The 15022-nt window shown below is 36.2% G+C and overlaps 2 protein-coding genes across 2 annotated transcripts; both read left to right on the forward strand.

The window, feature by feature from the left end:
- The first annotated feature begins 304 nt into the window (after positions 1–304).
- On the forward strand, positions 305–9505 carry LOC101304558 (TMV resistance protein N-like). Its single transcript, XM_004296039.1, has 4 exons — positions 305–816; positions 6890–7979; positions 8119–8211; positions 9065–9505. The coding sequence occupies exons 1-4, from the start codon at positions 305–307 to the stop codon at positions 9503–9505; spliced, it is 2136 nt and encodes a 711-aa protein (XP_004296087.1).
- Positions 9506–10448: 943 nt separating this feature from the next.
- On the forward strand, positions 10449–13540 carry LOC101305349. Its single transcript, XM_004294793.1, has 6 exons — positions 10449–10703; positions 11202–11428; positions 11509–11767; positions 12737–12916; positions 12990–13145; positions 13259–13540. Exons 1-6 carry the CDS (start codon positions 10674–10676, stop codon positions 13430–13432), a joined length of 1026 nt encoding a protein of 341 aa, XP_004294841.1. The 5' UTR covers positions 10449–10673; the 3' UTR covers positions 13433–13540.
- Positions 13541–15022: the final 1482 nt, after the last annotated feature.

Consider the following 15022-nt stretch of genomic DNA (forward strand, 5'->3'; position numbering starts at 1 on the left):
GATATATATATATATATATATATATATATACCCGCAACTGAATTTGTAAACTCCAGAATTGCAATTTGCAACGAAGGTAGTGTATGGCGTGTTGCCTCACAATTAGTTGACTTTATATTAAGTTGACTTCACATTCACCCATGCATTTGAATATTGAATGTAGCTACAAAGAAGAAGAACATCCATCGATGGTACCTGGAAACTGCTCTGTAACTTGTGAAGTTACGCAAGTGACCCACAGGCTCACAGAAACACATATTTATAACAAGAAAAGGCTTTGGCATGATCAGCACCATTTTGTTCCATGAAGACTAGTACTCGATTAAGAGCCTCCTCCTCCTCTTCCACTCCTTTAGCTCATTCATGGACTTACGATGTCTTTATATGTTATAGAGGCGCGGATACACGCTATCATTTTGCAGACCATTTGTATAGCAATTTGCTTCAAAAGGGAATCAAAACATTCCTAGCTGATGAGGTCCTGAATAGAGGAGAGGAACTTACATTGCCAATGATTTTCCAAGCGATTGGAGAGTCAAGGATTTCTGTCATTTTATTCTCTGAAAATTTTGCGTCCTCGGAGTGGTGCTTGGATGAACTCGTTGAGATCATGCAATGTAAACAATCAACGAATCAAATTGTTTGGCCAATTTATTATAAGGTGGATCCGTCAGATGTAAGAAACCAGCATGGTAGTTTTGGTGAGGCACTTGTTAACCATGAATCTAAATTCGAGGATGACATGGAGAAGGTGATGAGGTGGAGAACAGCCCTTAATGATGCAGCAAACTTGGCTGCGTGGATTTTCGGGGACGGGTAAACTTCTGAACATTTTAATTACTCAAACATATTTTTCTTCCCTTTTTTCTCTTTACTGAGAAAACTAGCAATCTGTAAATATGAGTTAAAGTTAGAAAACTAGTTAAGTAGTTCATTGTTATTAGTTGAAAATAAGTATCCAAATTAGCTACAAGAACAATCCACTTTTGAAAAGAAACTACCAATAAGATCAATTCTGCTTGAAACCATGCTTAGGAAATCACCCTTTTTCCCCTTAAGTTTGTAACGGTCACTTTCATAATTAAGTACTACAAAGCTAAGGTCATCTCCAATAGAGAGAGCTATATGAGCCCTTTATTCTTTTTCTATAAACAATGAACTCTAACAACAAAGGTCAATAGGGCAATAAGGCTGAAGGTGGGTGTAGAGGGCTGCAAATAGCCCTCAAGGTGACCCTTTGGTTCTTGTGGGACCCACAGAACAACAACATTATTTTAATAAAATACATGCGTCTCATGCATAAAAATGGTTATCCAGTGGTCCATGTTAAATAAGGCTTGTAATCGAATGATATTCAAAACTTTAATGGAATATGCATGGTTGATATTAATCAATTTGTTTTAACTATTCAAAAAAAATTATTTGCCTTCAACCTTTGGATATAAATCCAAAAAGAAAAAACAAAAGTGAGGTTTATGTATTATTTTATTTATTCAATAAATGTTAAAATTTATGTAGAACTAAAGGAAACTTTCATTATTACAAATGAATGCAAACAAGCTAAGTTGTCCAAAATCTAAAATCATAAAATATTTAGCCCCTTCTTATTGGAGATGGTTCATTTGTTCAAGAATAAAAAATAATATTATGGGGGCCAAATTTTAGCCCCGGCCCCAATATAGCTCTCTATTATTGGAGATGGCCTAAGTACTCTACTATTAGTAGAATGAAATCTGAGACTCCTAAATACTATATCCGGGGACATTAATCTTTTTGTTATGAAATAACCATAAAATATAATGTCATCTCTACACAATATTTTGAAAGTATGGCCAAACAGCTGCTCACAACCCATAACTATTAATGAAACCATAAAATACAATAAGGTTATAACATCTTTAGTAGGCTCTCTATATATTTTGGTTCTTTAGCTATTTTAGATAGTGTGTTTAGCTTTTTTACACATTTTAGGAGCTTCAGTAGAGTAGTCAAAGTTTAGCTATTATAACTATTAGCTATCTCGCTAGCTAAATATAGATTGGATTAGGATCCTCTCCTTGGCTAATGTCTATCCTTGTTTGTCCTTGACTTTTAATTTCAACCGTTCGTTCAAAATCCAAAGGCCATTAACTATACACCTCAGCATCTCATTATTTATTACCCACTAGTTGAGTTTACACGAATTACGCCGTTTATTTTCCGTCATCTGACATCTCTCCGTCCTTCTCTTCACTTCTCCAGCTCTTCATCCCTTTTTTTCAGATTTTTATTCTGGTTATGTTCTTGCACAGTTGGGTAATCATTCTCAATTTGGTCAGGCTAAGCGTGGTGGATGAGTTTATCTGGGCAATTATCAGCGTCCTCTTTTTCTCTTTCTGATCACCACCCAATTCTTATTGCAAGATTCACAATTTAGTTTTGGTTCAGTGACTTGAAGGTTGAAGCTAAGACAATGGATGGGTTGAATTAATTCAAAAACAACGAAACTTGATGACATGCAAGAAATTGATAAGTAGAATTCAAAGAGACCAGATGCAACCCAGATTTCTGGTTGATGCTCTCAGTCCTCATCATCAACTCTTTTGTTTCCTTAAATGTGGAATTATGAAATTTCATTTTTGCAATCATGCAAAATTTCCTCATAGTTTTCTGGGTTGTGGTTAGTTTGGTATTTTCTGATAGGGCTGGGCATTTAACCGAATGTGTGCAAAAATCGACCGAACCGAACCGAAAACCGGATCAGATAACCGAACCAAACCATTTGGGTCAAAACAAGTAGTGAACCGAACTGAACCGGTTTAGATCGGATTGGATCTGGTTCAAGCTCTTAAACAAACCGAAAATAACAGAACCGATCCGAATTATATGATGTGTAAATATATATAATTTATATACCTGAAATGTTAATATTATTAGTTGATTTCATCTCTACTTACAGTGTACTTTCTTACATTTAAAAAGACAATTTCTCATTCAACTCATTTCTTAAAAAAATCTATTAATCTAGAAAAGATTGGGAGTGCATTGGATTGCTTGTTGTATTTTGAGTTTATATTTTTCCTTATAAAAAAAACATATTACTCAAGTTAAAAACTTGAAGTTCAATTTTACAGTAAGATAGTAGATGGGCAAAAAGTTTTTCAAATATGGACCAAAACTGAAACCGACCCGAACCGATCCAAAAATTCTGATGGGCCTAATATTCGGGTCAAAGGTTTAAAATCCAAATTTGATTGGAAAAAACATTAAACGGAATAATTCAGATTGGTTTTGGTTTCGTCCTAAAACCGACCCGAACCGAAGATGCCCAGCCCTATTTTCTGATATCTAAGAGTTTCCTTAATTTTTATTTTATTTTTTTCAATTCGTACTGAATGATGCAAAATTGTGTGTCTCATTGATCCTTTGGATCCGAACCAGCAAGAACAAAAGCAAAGAAGCTTGACCAAGTTCGTTGATTCATACCCAGAAGTGCTTGTGGTTAATTAGTTTTCAACAGATTGAAAATTGTTGTATAACTGTATAAGATTGAAAATTGAATATGTAAGAGAGAATCTCCATGGGCTCGATCTCGATCAGTTATCTCTATGCCCAAGATAGATTAAAATTTTTAAGAAAACCAGCGGAAAGGAAGATTGAGAAGGAGGAGAAGACCAAGGGACGATGAAGATAACAGAAGAAAAATTGTCATCTTCGTTGGAACTCTCACTTTGGGTAAATTAATAGTCAGGTGCTGAGGTGTATAGTTAATGGCCTTTGGATTTTGAACAAACAGTTGAGATTAAAAGTCAAGGACAAACAAGGATAGACATTAGCCAAATAGAGGATCCTGATCCATATAGATTATAGAGAGAGATGACTCAAATAAGGCTCTCTATAATTTAATTCATTCATTTTAAGATATTTTATTATGTGATATATAAATACATATAAACTATTTAATTTACAATTGAAGAATAATATTAATTTAATACTAGCTAAAATAGAGAGCATTAATGCAAATGTATTTCTAAAGTAGCTAGCCAAAATGACATTTTAGCTAATTTGACTAAAATTTAACTCAAAAATGGCTAGCATTGTTAAAGATGTTGTTATAATGCCTACACCTCATAGCGTAGAAATATCCTAAAATAATATTAGGAATCTTGACATAACCTATGCATTCTAACAAATATCATTTAGCAAATAGTGCATCATTGGCTACTTTGTTTGCTCGTTTGCTTCACAATTTTAACGATATACCAAAAACATAATGCTCATGCAGAGCCATAAATAATTATGTTTATCAGCTTTCCCACTATGTTGTCAGTGGAAAATACTACCAATGACTAGGAGGTTACGACTATTTCACGATGCAAGGTACTCGATGTCGTTTTAGGCCAAGCTCGGCACTCAAATGCACTAACTGAGACAATGCCCACCTCGTCCTACTATCCTATAGTAGGAATTTATAAATGACTAAATGCCACCTAAAAATAATAAAAAAATAAACATCAAGCTAAAACAAAAGAAATTAATTAGGCATAAAGAGCCCAATGATAGGTCCCTACGCCCAAATTCCAGCCAATTAGGAATTAGATCACCATCATCGTCATTAAAGCTAACCTATCACCCACTTTCGTTGCTTCACCATCCTAGTTAGGAAACAACCCACCCAACATCGATCCCTAAGCACATACCTGAGAACGGATCCATGAAGTGCATCAGGCCAGAGGGAAGAAGACCTGATACTAGAGCAAATTGATCTCTCATCTGCACCCAATCCTAGAACAACCACAACAAGTACTTGAACCATCTTTTACCAATCTTCTGATCTGCCCCGACCAAGTCGAAGATCCGAACAAACAACCTATCAAGCTGCAAGTTGCAACCTTGTTGAGCGACATGAGCGAACCCTCACATTCAAGAAACCAAAGCCTATATGGCCACCATGATGTTAAATAGTGACAAGCATGGCCCATAGTCCACCATTGTATTCATATTGTCTCAACTGAAATGCATTTGACGTAAGATGGCAGAGGTGATTGAGGAACAGATTATCGTTGCAAGTCAAAACCCGATTTGCTGCATATTTGGCTTTGGGTGTTCGAATGCTAATTATTACACCTTTCTGGAAAGGGAACGACCAGACGAGTTCGTCTTGGGCCTCAAAACAGAAATTCACTTATTCTTCAGCATTTTAGTTTGTTTTGGATTTGATTTGATTTTAATCCGTGAGCTTTTAGGCTTGGTTGTTAGTCGCCCTAGAGTTTGTTTTCTCCTATATATATAAGCACCCTTATAGGTAGTAGACATTTAGTTTATCAATTTTAGTCAAAAACCTTAAGAGTTCTATTCTCTTATTTTCTAGTGGATTCTAGATTTATCCTATAGAGTTCTTCGCTTGAGAATTCTCCATCTATTTGGGGTGTAATGCTTGTTAGCCCTCCATACTTTTATTGCATCAGCATTCTAGTGAGCTGGTTCCAGTAGCTTCAAATCTCGGAGGCTGCTCTGCCTCTAGTTGAAGCATTGTTGAATCGATCAAATGTGATGACTATAGGGAATGAGGTTGCTGGCAATGGTGGTGCAACACAAGAGATTGAGGCAGCGGTGGCGACACAAGTAGTAGCTCCTGTCAGTTCCATGTAGCAATTTTGTATACTGTAGGTCCACTTGCTGAAGGTAGGTTTCAATCTGCGGCTCCTCCTTTGGTCAACCATCTAAAACTGTTGGCCACATTTGAACTCCCACGACCTTAGCAAAGGTACATCTAGTCCAAGGCAGTAACTGTGGAGGATAACATGTCAATTGTGGTTCAGCACTACAATGGGAAGTTGTGGGTCGCACCACAGAAGAAGAAGTTGGGGTGGCTGAAGGGAAGCAAAACGTCCCAAGGTTGCAACAATCTTTTTCATTTGCAGGATAAGGAAAATATAAGGGAAAAAGGATAGCGCCAATGGATAAGTCCAAAAAGAAACAAATGACAATTATTGAGGATATGTAGATGGAACTGATCGAGTTTTGCAAATTGGAACTTGATCTGATACCTAGAAAGGAAGAAGCAAGGTATTGAAACGGCATAAGAGGAGTGTGATTCGTCCTCTGCAAACAAGACTTGATTTGAGTCGGTCGCAAGCTCATATTAGTGTGGTTGGTACCCTTTATCCCTTCTTGTACAATAATCATGCGTCTGTTAAATAAAGGTGTTAGAAATTGTAACCAAAAGGTGGGTGTATTTTAGCTTTTAAGTCTAGTCTAGGCTAGAATTGTGAGTCTTAAGAAGTAGCTAGCTCTTATTGTCGGTCATGATGAATGTGTTATCTTGATACTGGATGCTGAATTTATGAATTGGTTGAACTTTGATTCAAAAATAAGCTTGATATTTAATTAGTTAAAACAATATATATATTTAGTTCATGGAAAATTCTACAATGTTGTAATACATGTGAATGATGTGATACATTAACTTTGTAAATTGAGTCCTTAAATTAGTAATATTAGTCCTCAAAGTTGTAATATGAGTCTTTAAAGTTGTAAAATTTTCTAGTTACAACATTAATAATCATGTGTCCTTAAACTAGTAAAATGTGTGCTTAAAGTGGTAATTGAGTCCTCAAAGTGATTAAAAAAAAGTTGTTACAACTTTAAGAATTCATATTACAACTTTGAGAACTCAATTACCACTTTAAGGACAAATGAGGACTAATGTAACTATTTTTTTTTTTTACAACTTTAACGACTTATATTACAACTTTGAGAACTTATTTTACAACTCAGTACAAAGTTGATGCATCACATGCATTAACATACCCTAACCTTACTATTCATGTATATACTTCATAATAATATATCCTGATGATTCATTCATCAGCATTTCCCTTATATGTTGGATTTCTGCAAATCGCAGGCGCGAGTCTACATTTATTGAAAACATCATTGAAGAGATTTCAGTACAAGTGTTAAATCGTACCTATTTGAATGTGGCTAAGTATCTTGTTGGCATAGAATCTCGAACACAAGATATCTATCAACTTTTAGGTGTTGAAGTAGATGATGTTTGCACCGTAGGTATATGTGGGATTGCTGGAATAGGCAAGACAACGTTAGCCAAAGCAGTTTATAATTCAATTGTCCATAAGTTTGAAGTTGGCTATTTTCTGGAGTGTGTTCAGGACAATTCAACTACACATGGAGGGCCAATCCAACCACAAAAGATATTTGAGATTTTAGAAGGGAAGCAGATGGAGGTCGCCAATATTGATGAACAAATCAGCATGATAAGGGATATGTTGAGAGACAAAAGGGTTCTCTTGATTATTGATGATGTGAAACAAATGGATGAGTTAAGCATATTAATTGGAGGATCTGAGTCGTTCGGCTTGGGTAGTAGAATTATCATCACAACTAGAGATAAGAATCTACTAACTTCTCATCAAGTTAATTACCTGATGCACGAGGTCAAGGAATTAGATTTTGGTGAAGTGTTGGAGCTCTTTAGTTGGAATGCTTTCCAAAGTAAACTGCCTCATGATTATGCCAAACTCGCACCTACAATTGTACACTATGCTCAGGGGATTCCATTAGGTCTCATAGTTTTAGGATCACTTCTACGTGGTAAAACTATAGATGAATGGAAAACAATTTTCGATGGTTACCAAAGAGCATCTAGCTTGAGGATTCAAGAAATTCTTAAGATAAGTTACAATGCACTGGAAGACTCGGTCAAGGAAGTATTTCTTCACATTGCATGTTTCTTAAATGGTAAAGATAAGAACTATGTGAAAAAAATGCTAGATAGTTTCCACCACAACCCAGAATATGGTATTGAAGTACTCAAGGAAAAGTCTCTGATATCTATCGATGAAAATCATATCCAGATGATTGATTTGTTAGAAGAAATGGGCAAAGAAATAGTTCAACAAGAGTCACTATTGAAGCTTGAACGTCCTAGGAGAGTATGGTTCAATGATTTTAACCATATTCTACTGGAGAACACTGTAAGTTCAAATTTAGAATCGACATATTATATAGAATATTACTTTAATATTAAAATTATTATCGAGTAATGCCTAATGTTTACATTCAATTCGTTAAATGAGTTGAGGGTCAATGCAATTTGTTTTTTTTTTTTTGCAGGATAGAAATAGACTGAATTTACTGAAGAAAGACATTGTGATCAAGATGCCCAGACCAAATGATTTATACTTGACTGCTAAAAGTTTCTCAAAGGTACCTTCTGTAACTTTTAATTTCTAATTATATAATGCAATTGATTAGAGGTTCATTCCTGAATGAGTACGTTCAGGACTTCAGGGTCCTTAAATTGGTATGCCTGTCCAATTAAGAGCACCTGAATCATAAAGTATTGTCCAAAATTCCCTTTCCCCTTTCTTGGAATAATACCCATTTAGTATTAATTATTGGGCCTTATTGCCCATTTCAATAAAAAAAAATTATTGCTCATTTCAATTAATTTTATTAAAATTACTTCTTTATCCCTAACCTAACTATCTCACAACTCTCCCTACACCTCTCATTCACGATATGTTCTCTCTCTCTCTCTCTCTCTCTCTCTCTCTCTCTCTCTCTCTCTCTCTGATCCCCGATCTGGAAACTTCACATGAAGACTGGGCTTGTGCAGGTGAATTGGTGAAGGTGAATCGGTTTTGATGTGGATAACAAGTTTACTAGGGGTCAGTAATATGTTATTGGGGTGGATAACAAGTTTACTGGGGGTCAGTAATATTCTGGTGACCGGATTCCGGCGACCGGTGACTGGAGTCCGTGGACTGGTGACCGGAGTCTGGCAAGGCTCCGACAAAGTCCTCTCTCTCTTCTATTTTCTCTCTCTAAATGTGTATAAGACACAAGGGTAAAAATGTCTCAAAAATATTATTTTATTATGTATTTAATAAAGATTTGTGTATTTGGGCACAAATAAGCTAATATCTCATTCAATTAGGGTTAAAAGTCTTATTGTCATTGGAATGAGATTTGACTTTTGTTTTTTTGTGCAAATGAGCATTTTCCTTTTCTTTTATTATCTCCAATTTACTGATCCTAATATTAATCTGTAATGTAGGCTACTTCAGCAGATTGGACCTATTTGCTCGTTGGTCTCATCCTAGAGATTTCTTCCGTGTTCTTTGATCAGGAATCATCTCCAAGTAAGCCCTTGAATGCTTTCTTTGGTATGCTCTTAGCCATTGCATCTCTACTCACTTGCATATGTGAGCTCATTCACAAGGGTATAAAGGAAAGAGTTGTACTGAGGCGTTGTGGCACGTTATGGTGGTTTCGTTATCCCAATTCTCGTTATGTACTATTTGGTAACCTTCGTGATTGCTTCGGATTACTTGGTAGCATCTTTCAGTGCATTTGCTCGACGATTCAATATGTTTACTACATTCGCTGTGGTACAAATCCAATCAAGGTCTCCCTTTTGCCTGCCATCTTTCTTATATGTGTGGCGCTGTTGAATTCAAGTACTCGTAAGGATGAGATCATTGAACAAAATGATTAGGCAAATTGCGAGCAAGCGATAGATGATGTTCTTATCAAAGGTTACTTTGAGTTGTGTGTGTGATATAGTTGAGCAATGAGAATGCAGTTTGGGATTTATGTGTACAAAATAACAGTTATATCAAGAATTCTAATTCGAGTTTTCAACTTTATGCTTTGATTCATAAATATTAATGTATGATTACTTTAATCAATATTATATATTTTATTCATTAAAGAACTAATAAATATTATAATTGATAGTACCTGGCATTTTTCTCATTAGTAACTTTGGTAACTCGACGCCACTCTCACTAGACGTTCCTTAACATAGAGATTAGAGATTTCGATGAGCAAAGAAAGCGAAGGGCGGTCTGATCTTCAGTGTCGGCTCTAAAAGTGCAGGTATGAAAAATACAAATGACATATTTCATTTATGCAAATCAAACATACGTAGCCTGAACTTTCACATCTTCTGGTAACTTTGACCGACCCTAAAATTCATCAAGATATAATTTTTGATTTAGCCATTTAGACGGACGTGAAGCCCATTACAAATAATTATAAATGATTGTGGGCTTCTTCACCTGAATATTATATTTTTCTTTTTCAAAGTTAATTACTAAATTAAATAAACACAAACAATATCATTATCCCCCTTCCTACACTATGCTTATTTGGAGTAAAGAAGGCATTTTACGTCGGAAACAGCAACAGAACTTTTGGGAAATCGTCAAACGTTAATGTCCTTTCTTCCTGGATCAGTGCTGTACGGTGATTATAACCAACCTACAATCCTCCCCAAACGACGCAGTTTCAACCCTCGCTTTTAAAGCCGTCCTCGTGTACACACTGGAGTCCCCCGTCCTACAGCACAACACTGAGAAACTCCAAAATCCCAACCAAAAAAAAATTAAACACAGAGAGACAGAGAGACACAAAAGCAGAGCCAAACGGGTCTCAAGCATCTCTAATCATTTTGTTCTTCACGAGAAAAAGCTCAAACCCCATTAAACACTAAACTCCTTCTCTGTCTTGCTTTTGCTTTTCTCTCATTCTCTCCATCTTTCTGGGTTTTGAATCAATGGCTGTTATTATGAGGGCTAAAGCTAAAGGAGAAGGAGAAGGAGGAACATTTTGAGACTCTGCCCAATGCTTTTTCACTGGCTTTGTTTTGAAGCATCTGTACAATGGCTGATGATCACAGCTCTTTCACCAAGGTCTGCTGTTTCTTTGCTTCTCCTTTAAGCTCTTCACACACCCTTTTCTATTTTATTTCTAACCATGCCATTTTGATACTGTTGTTTGTCTTTTACCTCATTCTTGCCTTTGGGTATTAGATTCTGCTTCTTTTCATTTGTTTGATTATTTTTATGGGGTTGCATGAATTGCCCCGATCTGGGTGTTGCAATATTAGTCTTTTTGTTCCTGAATCCTGGGGTGCTTTTGCTATGCTTTCAAGCTGATGCAAACCCAGATTTTGTTTTCCTCGTGTTATAATAGAAACAGCTTGTAATCATACTATCGAATAAGACTTAACAGCTGTATTAGCTGATACTAAATCATATGAATGTCTATAGTAATCATGAGTTGCTAGCTAGATCAGATTGTGTTTTCAAAGTTTGGATGCTTTGATGACTAATTAGTAATTACCCTTGTCATTTTCATTCCCTGTGACTGACCCTTTATTCTGCATTTTCTGATTTCATGAATTACAGGATTTATTGCCAAAGAAATCGCCTTTATTGCTTAGGACGATTGTCGTGTTGTTTGTAATGCTCTGTGGTGTCTATATATGCTCAGTTTGTTTAAAGCAAATCAGGACTGGTACCTCAATCAGATTCTTAAGCATCCCTGAGGTGATTCAAAAGCCGTGCCAGAAACCTTATATTGAACCGGAAGAAGCGCCTTATGTGCACTTCCCAAAGCCCACAACTTATAGCAGGTATATTCATGATTGTTTTGCTTTCAAGTTTGGTTCTATTTAAACGGTAATGATATGACTTTTCTTGTGTATATAAATAGGGCTGAATGTGCGTGCAATCCTGTGAGATATTTTGCAATTTTCTCAATGCAGAGGTCTGGGAGTGGTTGGTTTGAGACGCTACTGAATAATCATACTAACATAAGCTCAAATGGGGAGATTTTCTCTGTTAAAGTCAGGAGAAGTAACATGTCAACAATTTCAGAGACTTTGGACAGAGTGTACAATCTAGATTGGCTCAGTAGTGCCTCAAAGAATGAGTGCACAGCTGCAGTTGGCCTAAAGTGGATGCTTAATCAGGTAATGCTTGCATATGCATTTTTTAGCTAGTTATGTTATTCAACAGCGCAGTCATTTTTTTCGTGAGAGACTAAGACATTTGTGTGTGGTTCATTTCTCTCCTTTTGGCAGTTCCTCATATCATATTTGTCATATCATGATATTGTGGACTATGCTGTCTTATAGTCTCTATTTTTAAAACAATTACAAAGATTCTTGTAGTGTAAGGTTTTCATGTCCCTAAAAGAAGCTTGTCTGATTGTCTTGGAGGAAAATGTTTACTAAGGGGCAGTGCTACTAGTTCAGAGAATGTATGGAGTAAACAGTGTGACTAACATAAATGTCAGGCGCAACTGTTAAGCTTGAACATTATATAATTTTAATGTACCGCTTTTCAAATCTTTTTTCTTTTATACAACTAATAAGGTTGGTGATTGAAGTTCCTCCTGTGAGAATTGGAAATGGAATATTTGAAAGATTATGTCAAAATTTAATGTTATATAAATGATATAATCTGCATGAATGATATAAATGTATATTTTAGAGAGGTGTGCTTGCATCGAGTCTAGCTAGCTATGAACCTTTCTGCACCTGCTGTAAAAAAATGTGAACAATCTGGTTTTATCTAGATATTGCTCCTCAGATTTTTCCACATCTTTTTAAGTAGCCTGTTATAACAGTTTTTTGCTTTTTGAAGTATAGAAATTTCTCATTGTAACTAATGAGATAGAGGTTTAGTTTAGTAACTTATCACTTAAGATGATCATTATGTGAACATACCATAGTTAAGGGAGGAATCAATCAGTTAGACCCATGCCGTGTTTTGATTTGGGTCCATAAATTTCCATCCAACGTTATTTCTCATGAACAAATGGTTTGCAGTTCATTCATTATCTTCACTTCATGTTGTGGATTTTTTTATTCCGCTCTGATGTTCTTGTTAAACACAGGGAACAGCTAGTTAATCATCTATTGTAACAACTGATGCAGGGATTGATGCATAATCATGAACAAATAGTGGAGTACTTCAACACTCGAGGTGTTGCGGCTATCTTTCTCTTTCGAAGAAATCTGCTGCGTAGGTTGATCTCTGTGCTCGCAAATACTTATGATCGAGATGTGAAGCTACTGAACGGAACCCACAAGTCTCACGTGCATTCTCATCAAGAGGTTCCCCTCTCTCTCTCTCTCTCTCTCTCATTTTGTACTTGTTTTGCAAGCTTAATATATTTGATTGCTGCAGGCAGAGATACTTGCAAAATACAAGCCTACAATCAATACAACTTTGCTCTTAGCCGACCTGAAGCAAGTTGAGGATAGAACTGCCAAAGCATTTCAATATTTCAACAGCACCCGACATATTATCCTATATTATGAGGATGTTGTTAAAAACCGCAGTGTAAGACAATTGTATTAACAATCAACTTTTTCTTATATTGGTTGATGTAATTTAATATCCTTCAGTTGCATGACACGACTTTATTCTGAAATTTTAAATTTGCATGTTTGCAGAAATTAAAAGACGTTCAAGATTTTCTCAAGGTTCCACAAAGAGATTTAAAGAGTCGTCAGGTGAAGATTCACAAAGGTTCATTGTCTAATCAGGTTGAGAATTGGGGTGATGTCCAAAAAGCACTTAATGGAACACATTATGAAAGCTTTCTCCATTCAGATCTTCGCAGGTAACAGCAATGGGGATGATGTATATACCATGCTTTGTTCGTATAACAGTTTTTGGTTATCTTTTGCCTTTAACCACAGAAGCCATCAGGTTACCCTCCCTGTTTGAAATTTGGATGCAGCGTCAGAATTTTGATTTGATTAAATTGTAGCTTCTTGTGGCCTAAATTTTGTTCCTTTACCACTGTCAAATTAGTATTTAATTGATTCTTTATTCAGTTTTTTCTGAGAAGCAACACTACTGTATCCATGCTAATCAATAGAGAAAATCGCAGCTCCACCTTTCACTGCTGTCCTGTCTGTATATTTGTAAATCTTCCAAAGACTTATCATTAATATCAGCAATTCTGCATGGTGGCCAAGTTCAGTTCCAGTTGACTTCAGTCAAGGCATGAATGTTTTTTTTTTATTATGAAGGCATGAATGTTTACTTTGGCAATACTGAATGCTGAATGTGTAACCGTAGTTAGTACTGCAAATCCAACTGAGACAGTATCCACATTCCACAAGGCTGACTGGGTTTTTACTAACCTTCCTGGGCAGCATTAAGAATCCAAGATTGATGGCTTCATAATTCTTATGTGCAGGTTCATTTGGATCTTTAGCCTAGGAAGAGAAGCCATTTCTAGTATAATGGAAACAGTGATGCAGCTTGAACCTTACCTTTATAAGTGTGTCTCATTCTGATGGGAATCGTTTTTCTTTTTTGGACGGGGAAAACAGAGTTCTTTGATGATTAAAATTTGACTGGGAAAAACAATTGGTACTTTGACTCAGGATCGTACACACAGGGTCGGTCAAAGATTTCTTTAACGGAGGGATTGTTTATAACGGAAAGATCGGATTCTATTTGACCAAAGAAATATGATTTGGTTGATTAAGAAAAATGTTTTGATTTATTTCCAAAGACAGAGAAACAGAAAAGCTCATTGTATTTTTCTACCTTCTTATACCACTGTACCAGTCCACCTCCCCAGGTCATGGTATCATGGTGAGCTTCTGGCTCTTTTGGAAGGCGTCCAGCTTGCTAGATCCCATAGCTTTGCTCTGATAGTTGAAACGGACTGCCAAGTCCGGGTGGAAGCTGTCAATACAGGCTCTCTGGATTCTGGTCTAGGTTTCCTAGGGTGAGATCTAAGAGATAGCTTACGGAGTGTGCCTCTTCGGCTAAACTAAGCTTTATTAGACGTAATGCCAATAGCGTCGTGCACTTCAGCGCAAGTAGCGATGCATAATAGAGTCAGTATAGGATTTTCTTCTGTTCCTCCTCAGTCTGTTGAGGAGCTAATTTCTTCCGAATGTAATGATCATTAATCAATGTAGTAATTTCATTTCCTCAAGAAAAAAAAATGCTCATAGTATTTAGCAGTGCTAGCTATATTTTGTAATCATATCCTAAGTAAACGATGGCCTAAAATTAGTTTCAGCTATTGCAATCATAGCCAAAGCATTTTGGAGTGGTTGAGTTTCAAGTCATTGTACGTGTTATATTTAGTTGGTAAATAAGTGACTAAGGTTTACGCTTCTCTTGAAGCCTTGAAGGCCACTGATATTCACTTAGTTCCATCATTCAACCACAAAGCGTGATTGAGTCTT

This window comes from Fragaria vesca, linkage group LG3 (assembly GCF_000184155.1).
Source record: "Fragaria vesca subsp. vesca linkage group LG3, FraVesHawaii_1.0, whole genome shotgun sequence".
In the NCBI taxonomy this organism is placed as follows: domain Eukaryota; kingdom Viridiplantae; phylum Streptophyta; class Magnoliopsida; order Rosales; family Rosaceae; genus Fragaria; species Fragaria vesca.